The sequence below is a fragment of the Petaurus breviceps genome, unplaced genomic scaffold (genome assembly GCF_028583685.1).
Source record: "Petaurus breviceps papuanus isolate PSGF00001 unplaced genomic scaffold, PetGlider_PUasm1.0 90925, whole genome shotgun sequence".
Lineage (NCBI taxonomy): Eukaryota > Metazoa > Chordata > Mammalia > Diprotodontia > Petauridae > Petaurus > Petaurus breviceps.
Window position 1 is genome coordinate 28,627,144 of NW_027187380.1, and position 15,436 is coordinate 28,642,579.

The 15,436-nt window shown below is 38.0% G+C and overlaps 1 protein-coding gene across 3 annotated transcripts in view; it reads right to left on the reverse strand.

Annotated features, from left to right (window-relative positions):
* Positions 1 to 1,150: 1,150 nt before the first annotated feature.
* Positions 1,151 to 15,436, reverse strand: part of NARF (nuclear prelamin A recognition factor) — a 141,352-nt gene continuing 127,066 nt past the window's right edge. For all 3 annotated transcript variants that reach the window (XM_069076661.1, XM_069076664.1, XM_069076663.1), the window contains one exon: positions 1,151 to 12,192. In XM_069076661.1, coding sequence (XP_068932762.1) covers positions 11,867 to 12,192 — 326 coding nt within the window. In that variant the 3' untranslated portion in view covers positions 1,151 to 11,866. The remainder of the gene's footprint in view (positions 12,193 to 15,436) is intronic.

Here is a 15,436-nt window from a genome sequence, read left to right on the forward strand (position 1 = left end):
TCTCATCTCTTAATTTCACCTTTTAAGTATCATCTCTTCCTATTAAATTGGTCCTATGTCCTCTGTCTATGTATACCTGTACACATATATACACATGATCACTTATGTATTCATATGCCCATATACTCTCCTATATAGACATATATGTGTGTGTGTGTGTGTGTGTGTGTGTATTCCCTTCAACTATTCTCATACTGAGAAAAGTCTCATAAGTTACAATTATCATTTTTCCATGTAGGAATGTAAGTAGTTCAACTTTTATTTCTTTTCCCTGTTTATGTGCTTCATGCTTCTCTTGCTTCTTGTATCTGAATGTCAGATTTTCTATTCAACTCTGTTTTTTTTTTTCATCAAGACTGCTTGAAAGACCTCTATTCCATTGAATGACTATATTTTCCCCTGAAACATGATACTCAATTTTGCTGGGTAGGTGACTCTTGGTTTTAATACCAGCTCCATTGACCTCTGGAAAATCATATTCCAAGCCCTTTGATCCCTCAGTCTAGAAGCTGCTAGATCCTGGGTTATCCTGATTGTGTTTCCACAGAATTCAAATTGTTTCTTCCTGGCTGTTTGTAATATTTTCTCCTTGATCTGGGAACTCTAGAACCTGGCTATAATATTTCTAGGAGTTTTCTTTTAGGGGTCTTTTTCAGGAGGTGATTGGTGGATTCTTTCAACCTCTATTTTGCTCTCTGGTTCTAAAACATCAGGGCAATTTTACTTGAGAATTTCTTGAAGGATGATTTCTAGGTTCTTTTTTTGATCATTGCTTTCAGGTAGTCTGATAATTTTTAAATTATCTCTCCTGGATCTATTTTCCAGGTCAGTGGTTTTTCCCATGAGATATTTCACATTGCCTTCTATTTTTTCATGTTTGGATCTGTTTAATAGTATCTTGATTTCTCATAAAGTCACTAGCTTCCATTTGCTCCAATTGAATTCTGAAGGAATGATTCTCTTCAGTGAGTTTTTGAAATTCTTTTTCCATCAGGCAAATTCAGCTTTTTCAGGCATTCTTCTCCTCATTGGCTTTTTGAGCCTCTTTTGCCAATTGAGTTAATCTATTTTTTAAGGTGTTATTTTCTTCAGTCAGGTAGTTGACTTACTTTTCATGATTTTCTTGCATCATTCTCATTTCTCTTCCCAATTTTTCCTCCACTTCTCTTATTTGGTTTTCAAAATCCTTCTTAAGCTCCTCTATCACTTGTAAACAGCTTATTCTTTTGTTGGAAGCTTTTGGTGCAGAAGTTCTGACTTTTCTGTCTTCCTCCTGTTCCATGCTTTGACCCTTTTTGTCTGCAAAAAAGGAATCCAAATTTGGATTCTGTACTTGCCTTGCTTTCCTTGCTTTCTCATGTTGCCACTCAATTACTTAACTTTTGAGCTTTTTGCCACAGTAGAACTCTGCTACCAGAGGGAGGAACTTTGTCCCAATCACTGAGGTTTTCTTAGCTGCTGGAGCTATTAGTTGGCTGCCATCTCTGAAGCCTCCACACACTCTGGCAAACTGGTCACACACCCCAGGACCTCCACCCTAACAGCAATCCTGATCCAAGCAGGTAGTGATTACCCCTCAGACTGGTCACTTGGTTCCCCTACAATATGCAGGCCAGGAGCTCTGAAGCAGCCACGTGGCAGTGGCTGGATGGCTGCCATGCCTCAGATGCTTCTCCCTCCAGGGGCAGAGGCCAGACCACGCTCTCGGACTCCCTATTCTCAGAGTCTATACTGACTCTTGCTTTGTCTTTGGCATTTATGGGTTGATAATTCTGGAAACCGCCACAGCTGCTGCTGATCTAGTCTCCCAATGCCCCTCTAGCTGCGGCTGGTTGGGCCACCCTGAGTTTAAAACCGCATGCTCATGCAGGGCTGGTCTCTGCTCTCAGCATGCTGCAATGAACTCTTCCTGTCCACCTGCCAGGCTGTCTTCAGCGGGAGATTTTTGTTTCTCTCTGTCACTTTGTGAGTTCTGTAACCCTTAAGTTTATTTAGAGTCATTTTTGTAGGTATTTGAGGTGGTTCTGGGGGGAGCGCATGTAGTTTTCCTCCTTCTATTCTACCATCTTGGCTCCTCCCCCAGTGTATGTAGTCTTGAAATTAATTGTTCTTTAAGTGTTAGGTAGAATTCACTCATAAGTTCATGTAGTCCTGGGGTCTTTTTTTTTCTTGGGGAGCTCATTTATGGCTTCAATTTCTTTTTCTAAGATAAGGTTATTGAAGTATTCTATTTGATGTTGTGTTAAACTTGGCAATTTATATTTTTATAAATAGTTACTGACTTAATTTAGATTATAATTTAATTGGCATATAAGACAAAATAATTCTTAATAGTTGCTTTTATTTTATCTTCATTGGTTGTGAATTCACCCTCCTTGATATTAGTTTTCTTCTTTTTCTTTATCAAATAAATAGTTTATTTTACTGTTTTTTAAAAATGAGGCCTTAGTTTATTATTTCAATGGTTTTTAAAATGCTCAACATTTATTAGTCTCTCCTTTGATTTCAATGATTTCTATCTTGGTGTTTAATTTGAGGGGGTCCTTTTTGTTTTTGTAGGATTTTTTTTAGTTGAATACTTAATTCATTGCTCTGTTCTGCTCTCTCTCTCTCTTTCAGTTTCTGTCTCTCTTTAGTATTTAGAAATATAAATTTCCCCTTAAGTACTATTTTGTCCTCATCCCATGAATTTTCATATGTTGCCTGTTATCAATATCTTTAATGAAATCAATTGTTTATATGATTTGTTCTTTGATGCACTCATTCTTTAGGATTAGAATATTTAGTTTCCAAATCATTGTATATTTTATTTTGAATGTTTTTTTAATTGCATAATGGTCTTAAATGGGTGAATTTAAAATTTCTACTTTTATGCATTTGTGAATTTTTTATGAATGGTACATGGTCAATTTTTGCCATAGACTTATGAGAAAGTTATATTTCTTTCTATTCCCATTCAACATTCTCCAGAGATATATTATGTCTAACTTTTCTAAAATTCTACTCATCTCTTCAGATTCTTTCTTGTTTATTTTATGGCTATACTTATCTAAGTCTTAGAAGATAATTTAAGGTCCCACATTGTATAGTTTTACTGTCTCTTCCTGTAATACATTTAACTTTTCTTTCAAGAATTTAGATGTTATTCCAATTGGTGGTCCTCTATGTTCAGAATTTATATTAATATGGTGACCTTTTAGGTCTTCTGCTTTGTCTGAGATTATTATTGCTGCCTTTCCTTTTTTCTTTCTCTCTCTCTTTTTTAACTTCAGCTGTGATGCATAACAAGATTCTGCTCCAATCCCTTATTTTTACTCTACGTGTACCTCTCTGTTTCAAGTGTGTTTCTTGTAAACAACATGTTGTTGGATTTTGGTTTCCAATCCATTCTGCCATCTGCTTTTATGGGTAAGTTTGCCCATTCACACTCATAGCTTAGATTACCATGTATTTTCCTGCATCTTATTGTCTGTTTATCTTTCTCTGTCCCTCTGTTTATCCTGTACCTCCTCTAAACTCTGTTTTGCTTCTGACTACTGCTTCCCCTACCCATTCTCTTTTCTTCCTCCTTCTCTTAACTCCTTTTCCTTCCTACCTCCCTGTCAAGTAAGATGAATTTTTGTATCCAATGGTATGTATATGTAAATTCTTCCCTCCTTGAACCAATTAAAATCAGAGTGAGATTCAAGTGTTGTCCACTTCATTTCTCATTCTCCCTTCCATTGTGACTTTTTCTTGTGTATCCCATTTGTTAGAGAATTTCCCCCATTCTTCCTTTTCCTCCTCCCAACCCAGTGCATCCCTCTTTCTCATTCTGCAATTCTTCCTTTTAGATAATCCTAACATAATAAAATCATAGCCATGATTGTTGCAGCCCTAGTTATGGTAAAGTTCTAAGAGGCTCAATGTATTATTTTCCCATATGGGAATATAAACAGTTTAAACTTGTTTAGTCCCTTATGATTTTTCACTAATTTTTACTGGTTTTTGTGTTTCTTTTGAGGTTTATTTTTGAATTTCAAATTTTCTATCTTTCTCTGGTCATCAGGAATGCTTGAATGCCCTCTAATTAATTAACTATCCATTTTTTCCCTCTCAGTAGGATTATATTCGATTTTTTTTTTTTTGCTTTTTGAAGGGCAATTGGGGTTAAGTGACTTGCCCAAGGTCACATGGCTAGTGTGTCAAGTGTCTGAGGCCGGATTTGAACTCAGGTCCTACTGACTCTAGGGCTGGTGACACTGTGCCAACTATCTCCCCCCCCCCTTTTTAAAGTTTTTATTTTATTTTTGCTTTTTGGAGGGGGGAAGGTAGGGCAATTGGTGTTAAGTGACTTGCCCAAGGTCTCATTGCTAGTTTTTGTGTTAAGTGTCTGAGGCCAGATTTGAACTTAGGTCCTCCTGACTCCAGGGCTGGTGCTCTATTCACTGCACCACCTAGCCACCCTGATTATATTCAATTTTTATGAGTAAGGTATTATTGGTTGTAATTCCAGTTCTTTTGCATCCCAGAATATCATAATTCAAGCCCTTTGTTCTTTGATAGTGGTAGTTGCTAAATCTTGTACAATCCTGACTATGGCTCCATGGTATTTGAATTATTTCTTTCAGGCTGTTCACAGTATTTTCTCCTTGACTTCAGAACACTTGATTTTGGCTATAATATTCCTGGGAGTTTTCATTTTGGCATTCACTTAAGGAGGTGAGTCGTGAACTCTTTCAATTTCTACTCTGCCCTCTGTTTCTAAGATATCTGGTCATTTTTCTTTATACTTTCTTGAAATATGTTGTCTAGGCTATTTTAAAAAAATTCTGGCCTTCAGGTAGCCCCACATTAAATTATCTCTCCTCAATCTATTTTTCATGTTAGTTGATATTTTGCATTTTCTTCTATTTTTCCAGGTTAGTTGATATTTCACATTTTCTTTTATTTTTTTCCAGTGTTTTGACTTTGTTTTATTGTTTCTGTATATCTCATGGAATCAATAGCTTCTACTTGGCCAATTCTATTTTTTAAAGATTTATTTTCTTCAGTTTTTAAAGATTTATTTTCTTCAGTGAGGTTTTCTTCTCCATACTGTTATCTTTAATAATTTTCTTATATAGTTCTCATCTCTTTTCCCATTTTTCATCTACTGTTTTTATTTTATTTAAAATCCTCACCCCACCCTTTAAGTCTCTTTCTTTAGCTTTTTTTTTAATCAAATGCTTTATTAACTTCTAGTTTACATCATTCATTTCTGCAAGATTTTGAGTTACACATTTTCTCCCAGTTTTTCCCCTACCCACCACCCCAAAATAGCAATCCCACTGGATATCCCCTCTTCCAGTCTGCTCTCTCCCATATCTTCTCCCACACTCTCTCTGACTTTCCCGTAGGGCATGGTGGATCTCTATGCCCCAGTGCCTGTATGTCTTATTTCCCAATTACATGAAAAATAATATTAATAATAGTATATACCATAGTTCTGTGGCAGAAAAGAGTACTCACAGACCAGAGCACAGGCCAGGAAAGGAGTAAAGGAGTAAAAGGAGTAAAAATCTCTCCTTAGATCATACCAATTTAGAAAAATTGAAAATTCACAGGTCCCTAGAAGCATCTCTGAAAACAGCTGCAAAACTCCCAAAGTCTGGAACTTCTTCACACTAGAAGCAGAGTCCTACTTTAAGGAGGACTTAAAAGTCAACTAATAGGTTGGTGAAATGAGCAAACAACTGAAAAAAACCTCTGACTTGAAAATTACTATGGTGACAAGGAAGATTGAAACACACATTCAGAAGAAAACAAAGTCAAAGCTCCTACATTATATCACCAATGCCATACTCAGAGCAGCTGCTATGACTATGTAGATGCATTTTCAGGGGTGAATCACAAAATATAACAAATTCTCTTCCTCAAAAACAAAACTAAGATATTTATTTGGATACCATAAAATCAATTCCACCATGGTAACAAAGAAATTGTTCACTAATGCAGGGAGTATGGCCATCCCCAAGCCTTCCCTCCATTAGGCCTCCCAACAAACAAGCTCCCCTAGGCAAAATTCCTCCCTCTCTCACTTACACTAGCCCAGCTTTCCTCAATTCTGTTTCACTCTATCTTCCTGCTCCACCTATTCAGCAAGCTCCTCTCACCATGGTTTCCATGTGACTTAGCTATGGGTTGGGCCAGGGTTCAAAGCAGGTCACATGGGCCTATTAAGGGGCAGGGAAGATTTTCAAATTCCCTTACCATTATGTTTGGTACCAAGAACTTTCATGGCCATTACATAGGCTGATGGGAGTTTAGAGATAACCAATTACCTCAGCAGAACTTTACAACAACATAACATGGATAACACAAAATAAACACATAAAACAATATCTTAGGGTGGGGCCTTGGGGCACAAGCACTCCATAATTCCCCCCCTCAAATGAATGGGACCAAAAATCCCTTGGGGTAAGGGGTAAAAGTATCTTCTTCTATAGCTACTTCCTGCTGAGATTGGACATAAAGCTGTCCCTGTCTCAAGAGGCCCCATTTGAGGGGTCAGTTCTTTAGCCAGTATCCAGAACTTGGTTGACACCAGGTCCAGGGGTGACATCTCCTTGTCTTAGACAGAGGGTGATATACAGCTGAAGCAGTCAGTCATCTACAAGTGGAGGGTACTAAGCCTGCAAGAAACAAATCTAGCAAACAAGTTGAACAGACAAAAGTCAAAAAGAATGAGGAGACAATAACCAGAAGCAGGGTAGATAGAGCATCAGTGATGCTTCTTGAGTGCATGAACCCACTATCATAGCCTCATTCATGGTAGAATATATGAGTTAAGGGCACAATTTGGTATTCATCTTCCCCTGAATAAACAAGTTATGGTACTATTTTTCCCATGTGCAATAATCTCCATAGCCTTTGGAACATTGTCTGGCTTTTAATTTTGCCAATACTTTAGCTACTAATTTTTTTCTATCAGTAGAACCAAACCCTTCTGTTCCTCTGATAGTTATTTCAGAAGGAAGATCAGTTTTCACAAGGGTTATTGTTTCACAAGAAATAATAATAACTTGAACTATTCTAACATTTTTATTTAAAGCAATTGGGGTTAAGTAACTTGCTCAAGGTTACACAGCCAGTTATTTCTGGGTATGGTGCTAAGTATCAGAGCCTGGATTCGATCCCCAGGTCATCCCGACACTGGGGCCAATGCTCTTACTCACTGAGCCACCTGGCCACCCCTAAGCAATTGGGGTTAAGTAACTTGCTCAAGGTTACATGGCCAGGTGTTTCTGGGTGGGTGCTAAGTGTCTGAGCCCGGATTCGATCCCCAGGTCATTCCAACACTGGGGCCAGTGCTCTTACTCACTGTGCTACCTGGCCGCCCCTATTCTAACATTTTTACAAAACTGCACAGGTTCTTCACCTAAATTTTGGAATACCACAATAATTTCTCCTTGATAATTAGAATCCATTACTTCAGCCAATTCCTCGAGCTGCTAATCCTGGTTTAGGTAATATCCACCAAAAATGATTTTGGGGGATTCTCATAGATATTCCAGTAGAGATTTTCCTTATTTCTTTTCTATCCAACTAAAAGTCTTGTAAATAATGTAAATCATATTCTGCTGAACCAGGTGTTTCTGGATATGGTGCTGGGAAATCTCGCCTCACAGTCCAATACTCAATATTTGGGATCTTATGTTTGCTGTTTTCTAACTTGCAGATTTGGGGTCATTATTCTGGCTAGAGGTGTAGTTTCTCCCCATGGTCTATTATTCACATTATGTAAAGGAGTGAACAAATTATCTTTCCAATGTTGATACAAATTATTAGAACTTAACTTCCTTAACTGTTCCTTCAATAATTCATTCATTTTTTCAATTAACCCAGATGCTTATGGATAACGTGGAATATAATATATCCATTCTATATTGTTTAATATACAATATCTCTTAATTTTATTACCTTTGAAATGTGACCCATTGTTACTTTGAATCTGCATTGAATCCATAATGTAGACTTAACGATATCTAGAGTTTTACAGGTATTCTTCTGGGTCACATTCTTATAGGGACAAGCCACTAATATACCTGAATAGTGTGTATACTGTCTACTGAATACCGTCAACACAAGTACATATAAATTTGCACCCTTTATCTTGGGGTAGGGGTCCAATATAATCTATTTGCCAAATTTGGACTGGGACTTTTTCCCTTGTTATCTCTCCAGTTACTATCTGAGGAACAGTTTGTCCCTTTTCCAATTGACATATGACATTCCTCTGCTACCTGTTTTAACAATGAATATGAAATACTAATACCTACATCTTGTGCCCACCAGTGTGTGGTCTGGACCCACTAAAAGACCAGCTTTTTGATGGATTCATTTTGCTAGTACTGGATCATCAGTTGGTGTCAGAGTAGGGACAATATGTTGAATAGCAATCTTTGCTAGTTGATCAGCTTGTGCATTGTACTCACTTTCTCGTGCGGTGAGGGCCCCGTCTACCACATCTACATGAAAAATTGACAAGTTAGTAACCAAAGACATTCCAACATGTTTTCCCATAATTCTTTGACCCAGATTTGTTTATCATGAATTTCCCAATTTTGATTTTCCCATATGGGCATCCATGTAGCTAACCCATTAGCTATGACCCATGAATTGGTAAATATATGACACTGTCCTCCTTCTATTTTAATGGCTTGATGTACTGCCATAAATTCAGCATATTGACTACTTCCACCTGTTCCAGTACTTTCAAGATATGAGGTCCGTAATCCCATCTGTGTATTCCTTTGATCTGAACTGGGGCTTGGCCTATTTCCTATTCTCCCTGAAGGTCTGACGGACTTCAGCACAATAAATCAGGGGGATCTGTAGGGGAAGTTCTTACTTCTCTATTCTGTCTAATATTAAGTCCATTTTCTTGATACATCTTATATAGTTAATTATTTGGAATACCATCTATTCTTCCAAAATCTGTCCCTGCTCTTGAAAAAGCAATAAACTATTCTTTCCTTATTAATATATTCTTGAGAGTCATTTTTACAGGTATCTGGAGGTGATTGGAGGATGAACTCAAGCAGGTTTCTGCTTTTACTTTGCCATCTTCCTTATTAATATATTCTGACTTTTAATCAGCTATTTGCTCTTCTCACTTGAGGAAATTTATCTTTTCCCCATTCCCCTAAGTCACTTAACTGTGAAATCTTATTCAGCACCTCTGAAAGAGGGTGTCTATTTCCCCAGTTAGTAGTCAGAATTAAGTGCTTATAAGCAGGAGGAGCCGTCTTCATTATTATATTTCTATGAAAAACCATTAAAGGAATAGTATTATAAGCACTGGTGTCTCCAACCATGATAGCAGTTTTCATTACCTCTTCCTTTATCTTTCTTATACATTTGCTAAGTGAATACCAGGGTCTATCTTCACTAGGCCACACAGAGTCAGTGGGATACTTTTTATTGCAATTCCTCAGCAGCTAAAGCTAACAGATTAGTTCCATTTTTACCTCCTTGCATATGGTAATCCCTAAAAGCTTGCTGTACAAAAGCATTCTGCCTACTACCTATAAATTTCAATCTATGTTATCTATCCCTACTCCTCTGTCCTCTTTATCACTGATTCTCACTACCTAAGATACTAATGATTCTCCCATTTTCTGTGTTAATCAACTTAAAATATCAGTGACCTCTTGCTGAGTAAAATCCTCATTTACTTCCCTAAACACTGTGTGGATCCCATGGTTCTCCTACTTCCTTCATAGGGTTGTACACATCCCCACAGTCTCAGAAGCCTCTTTGTCTAACTTTGTTTCATTTTCCTCCCATGCATCTTCCTCCCAGGTGTCTAGGCCCCAACGAGGCCCAGCTTATGTAAGGGCTGCATGCACTTTCCTCTTGTTAAATTTTTTTCTTCTTTTTCTGAGCTAAACCCACAACAGTCGTCTCTTCTGCTACTTGAAACTCTCTAGCTTGTTATTCTAAAGGAAAGTTTGAACAATGCAGCACAGAAAGCCTGTCATGCAAATCAGCTAACTCATTTTTCATCTGAACCTTCTCCTCCAGCAATTTGTCTCTGCTTTTACATATAATATGATAGCTTGTTAACAACACCCATCCTCTTCTACACATCCCTGCCATTTTTTTCCCCAGTTCTATTGGTATTCCTTGGAAACATCTTTCTAAATCTCTGGGTTCTCCCTTCTCTAGCCTCAGTTCCCAGTTTTCACAGAGTCCTGTACTTTTAGCCCATTCTCTCACCAGGGAGGAATAAGGTAAATCCTGCCATCCCAGGATATCCATTTCCTTCCCTAGAGCTTTCCTGTCTTCAAGCAGAGGTTTTATATTTTGTGATCCTGTTCATGATGCCAATTACATCGCCAATGCAATACCCATAGCAGCTGCTATGAATATACAGGTGTATTCTCAAGTTTGAATCACAAGGTATAACAGACTCTCTTCCTTGGAGATGAAACCAAGATATTTATTTGAACAGCAGTAAGTCAAATTTATCATAGTAACAAAGAAGTCTATACACACTGCTCATTCAGAAAACACAAACAACCCAAGGCTTCCCTCTGTTAGGCCTCCCCACAAAACAAATTACCTCAGGCAAAAATCCTTCTTCTTTCACTCACACTAGCTGTTCTGCCTGCTGTCTCTCTCCCAGCTCTGTCTCACTCTAACTTCTTGCTCCTCCCTTCCTGTTCTACCCCTTCCACAAGCTTCTCCCACTGTGGGTTCCAGGCCTATTAAGGGGCAGGGATGATCCTCAAATTTCCTTGCCATTATAGGGGTGTATCATTTTCCTCAGTATTAATGTTTGCTATAGATTCATGTAAAGCAGAAACTCTACTTTTGCCTGTTTTAGGTCTTTTTCAATATACCCTTTCCATTTAATTATGCTAGCCTCTTTGCATGTCCAATTCTGTAAAGCTGAGGCACTCATTACTCAGGTCATAATTGGGATTACAGGCTGTAATATCATTTCATGGTCCAGAGTCAGTTGTTCAGTCTCTACCAAAGCTCTATCAATGCAGCTAACAACTGCTTTTCAAAAGGGGTATATTGAACTCCAGATGACAGGAGTTTCCTAGGCCAAAATCCTAAGGGTACATTTTGGCTTTGTTGTTTCTGCCATAAACTGCAGTTTCCATATTCATCCTGTGCAGTCACTTGTAATTCTATTACTTTGCATAGGCCATAAATCTGGTTGGTTGACTGCTGTCCTTTGTTCTTGAAGAGGACCATAATGACATCACTATGCTAAAATCAAGTTTCAATGTGTCTGACTGTGGCTGATCATACCAATAAGGTCTTGGAAAGCTCTACCACAGGTTGGGCACAAATAGTCCATTTGGGGTGGATTCTCTAAATGTGCACATCTGTGTTTCTAAATTTGTTCACCCTGCATTTCCTTTGAACTGTTTCAATTCTGCTTTGCTCATATAACACAACACTTTCTCTAATGTTGGCATGCCATGCTGAGTGGTCTTGTGCCAGTGTCTACCATGTTACACAATCAATTCCAAAGTTCTTGAGAGTGTCCTTGTAGCACTTCTTCTGACCACCGTGTGAATGCTTGACCTGTATGAATTCTCCATAAAAGTCTTTTTGGCAAGTGTACATTTTGTATTCAAACAACATGGTTAGCCCATCAGAGTTACACTCTTTGAAGAAGAGTTTGAATGCTTGACAGTCAAGCTTGAGAAAGGACCTCAGTGTCTGGTGTCTTATCCTGCCAGGTGATCTTCAAAATCTTCCTGAGGCAATTCAAAGGGAAGCAATTCAGTTTCCTGGCATGGCACCGGTAAACTATCCAGGTTTCACAGGCATACAAACAATAAGGTCAGCACCACGACAGTATAGTCTTTCTTTCTGGTAGTCAGTCTAATACCTCTTCTCTCCCATACTTTTCTTTGGAGTGTCCAAACACTGAGCTAGCTCTGGCAATGTGTGCATCAACCTCATTATCAAAGTGTACATCCCTGGAAAGTATACTGCCAAGGTAAGCGAACTTATTCACAACATTCAAAATTTCTCCATTTGCTGTAACTGATGGTTCCACATATAAATGATGTGGTGGTAGCTGATGGAGCACCTGTATTTTCTTGGTGTTAATTGTTAGGCCAAAATTAGCACAAGCAGGAGAGAGTTGATCCATACTTTGTTGCTTCTCAACTTCAGAGGGTGCTTTGAGTGCACAGTCATCTGCAAACAGAAAACAATGCATCAACACTCCCTCCACTTTGGTCTTTTCTAATTGAAGAATTTACCATCAGTATGGTAGCTGATGTTGATGCCATGTTCATCCTCATTGAAAGGATTTGAAAACATGACTGAAAACATCATGATAAAAAGCTTGGGATCAAGCACACAGTCTTATTTCACTCCACTGGTAACTGGAAAAGCATGAGGGTATTGTCCATTATCTAGAACCTGAGCAAGCATGCCATCTCATGAAATTGACATGCCAACGCTGATGAACTTCTCTGGGCAACCAAATTTTGCCATAATTTTTCATAAGCACTCATGACTAACAGTATCAAAGACCTTGGTCAAATATACAAACGTTGTATACAGATGACCATCTTCCGGGCAGCAATGACTAAGAGAGAGGAACTCCCAACCCCCTGTGACTGTCACAGGATAATCTATTTCCTTTACCTTTATAGAGATAGACAATAGAGGCATCCTTGAACTCCTGGAGTATAACCTCCTCCTTCCACTAATCTAGGGCCAACTGTATAGCAGCCTTGGTTTCTTCAAAGCTTTACTCTGCTCAAGTCCCAAATCAAATTCATATTTCTTTATAATAACTTAATATAGTGGTTTCAAAATCTGTCCTAAATGCAGAATGTGATGTTGCCAATATTCAAACAATCCTATAAACTTTTGGGCCTCTTTCTTATTGGAAGGGACAGGAAAATCCTGAATCCTTTGTTTGTCTTGTGGGAGAATCTCTCGGTCCCTTATTCCATTATATACCCCAAAATTTTGCTTTTCATATGCTCAATTAAAAGCATCAAACTCTTCTCTAATTTTTTCACATTTTTTCCCTGTATCATATCATCTAAGTAAGGGTAAGTTGTATACCACGTAGCTCTAACTCATCCAAATGTTCAGTCGCAATCCTATGACAAATAGTGAGGTTATGCAGATACCCATGTAGCAAGCAGGTAAAAGTATATTGTCAGCCTTGCCAAATGAAAGCAAACTGGCCCCACTATTTAGAATCTATTGGGATAATAAAGAAAGCATTGGCTAAATCTATAACTGCATACTAAGTCCCATCATATTTCTGGATCTTTTCTATAAAGGTAACAATATCTAGAACAGCAGCATACAAGGCAGGAGTAACTTTATTCAATTGTCTATAATCCACTGTCATTCTCCATGTCCCATCTGACTTTCATACTGGCCAGACAGGATTATTCCATCAAGTGGTTGTAGGGACTAACACTCTTGCCTCAACATATTCCTTTATAGTATTTGTAATTTCATCTTGCCCATCTGGCAAACAATGCTGCTTTAAAGTAATTACTTCAGAAGGTTCAGGTAAAGTGATTGGGTTTATTTTTATTTAACCCACTAAAACTGTATTAATTCCTATCTTCCTCACTGAAAATTGATATCTCCCCTCAAGGTAGATTTAGTCAGACCTCTCAATATACCTATTCCAATGATGTATTCAGGAATGGGTTACAATTACCATGGTATATTCTTTCTTAGGTAACTGTCCAATTTTCATTGTTAGTTTAACTTGTCTGGTTGATATTTCAGCCCCTCCCAGTTCTGTGATGATATGAGTTCCATGTTTATCAGGGTTTCCATATATAAAAGAGGTCTCTGCCCCAGTATCTATTAATGCCCTAGTTACAGTAGTTGATCCATTTTTACAATATATGGTTAAGCTGATATAGGGTCTATAATCCCATCTGTGTATTTCTTTAATCTGATCTGGGGCTTGGTCTATTTCCTATTCTCCCTGAAGGTGTAACCAACTTAGATACAAGGATTCAGGAAAATCTGTAGGTGCAGTTCCTACTTCCCTATTCAGTCTACTCTTAAGTTGTTTCATCTTATATAGTTTATTAGTTGCAACACCATCTATTATTTTATTTTATTTTAATTTTTGGAGGGGGGAAGGCAAGGCAATTGGGGTTAAATGAGTTGTCCAAGGTCACACAGCTAGTAAGTGTATCAAGTGCCCAAGGATAGATTTGAATCCAGGTCCTTCTGACTCTGGGACCAGTGTTCTATTCACTGTGCCACCTATCTGCTCCAATACCATCTCTTCTTCCAAAATCTATCCCTGCTCTTAATAAAGTAGTAAACAATTCTTTCCTTGTTAATCTATTTTGACTTTGAATCTGCTGGTTATTTGTTCTTCTCTCTTGAGGAAATTCATCTTTTCCTTATTCCCCTAAGTCAACTAACTGTAAAATTTTATCTAGCACCTCTGAAAGAGAGTGCCTTATTTCTCCAATTAGTAGAGTCAGAATTAGGTACTTAAAAGTAGGAGGAGCCATATTCACTATTATATTTCTATGAGGAATTGTTAAGGGATTACTATGATAAACATCTGTATCTCCAATAGTTATTGCAGTTTTCATTAACTCTTCCTTTAACTTTCTCATATAATCTCTAAGCGAATACCGGGGTCCATCTCTACTAGGTCACAGAGTCAGTAGGATACTCCTTACTGCATCCTTCTTCAGCCAAAGCTAACAGATCAGTTGCACTGTTACCTCCTTGAATATGATAGACCCTAAAAGCTTGTTGTACAAAAGGATTCTGATTAATACCTATGAATTTCAAGCAATCTATATTATCTATCCCTACTCCTCTGCCCCCTTCATCACTGATTTTCACCATCTAAGATATTAACAATTCTCCCATTTTGGGGGTGAATCAACTTAAAATATCTGTGACCTCCTGCTGAGTAAAATCCTCAGTTATTTCCTTAAACACTGTGTGGCCCTGATGATTCTCCTGCTTCCCTATTGGACATGTGTCCACAGTCTTAGAAGCCTCCTCATATAAATTTGTTTCATCTTCTTCCCACATATCTTCCTCCCAGGTGTCTAGGTCCCAATCAGGTCCTACATGTGCAAAGGTTGCATGCACTTTCTTCTTCTTAACTTTTCTTTTCTTTTTCTGAGATAAACTCACAGCTGCCTTTTCTTCTACCACCTGAAACTTTCTAGATACCTCCTCTAAAGGAAAGTTCAAATGCCATAGCATAGAAACCTTCTCATGCAAGTCAGCTGACTCCTTTTCCAGCTGAATCATTTCCTCCAGCAATTTGACTCTACTTTTAACATATAACATGATAATTTGTTAAAATGCCCATTCTCTTCTACACACCCCTGCCATTTCTTTCCCCAGTTCTTTTGGGATTCCTTTCGAATATCTTTTAAATTTCTGGGTTCTCCCTTCTGTAGCCTTAATT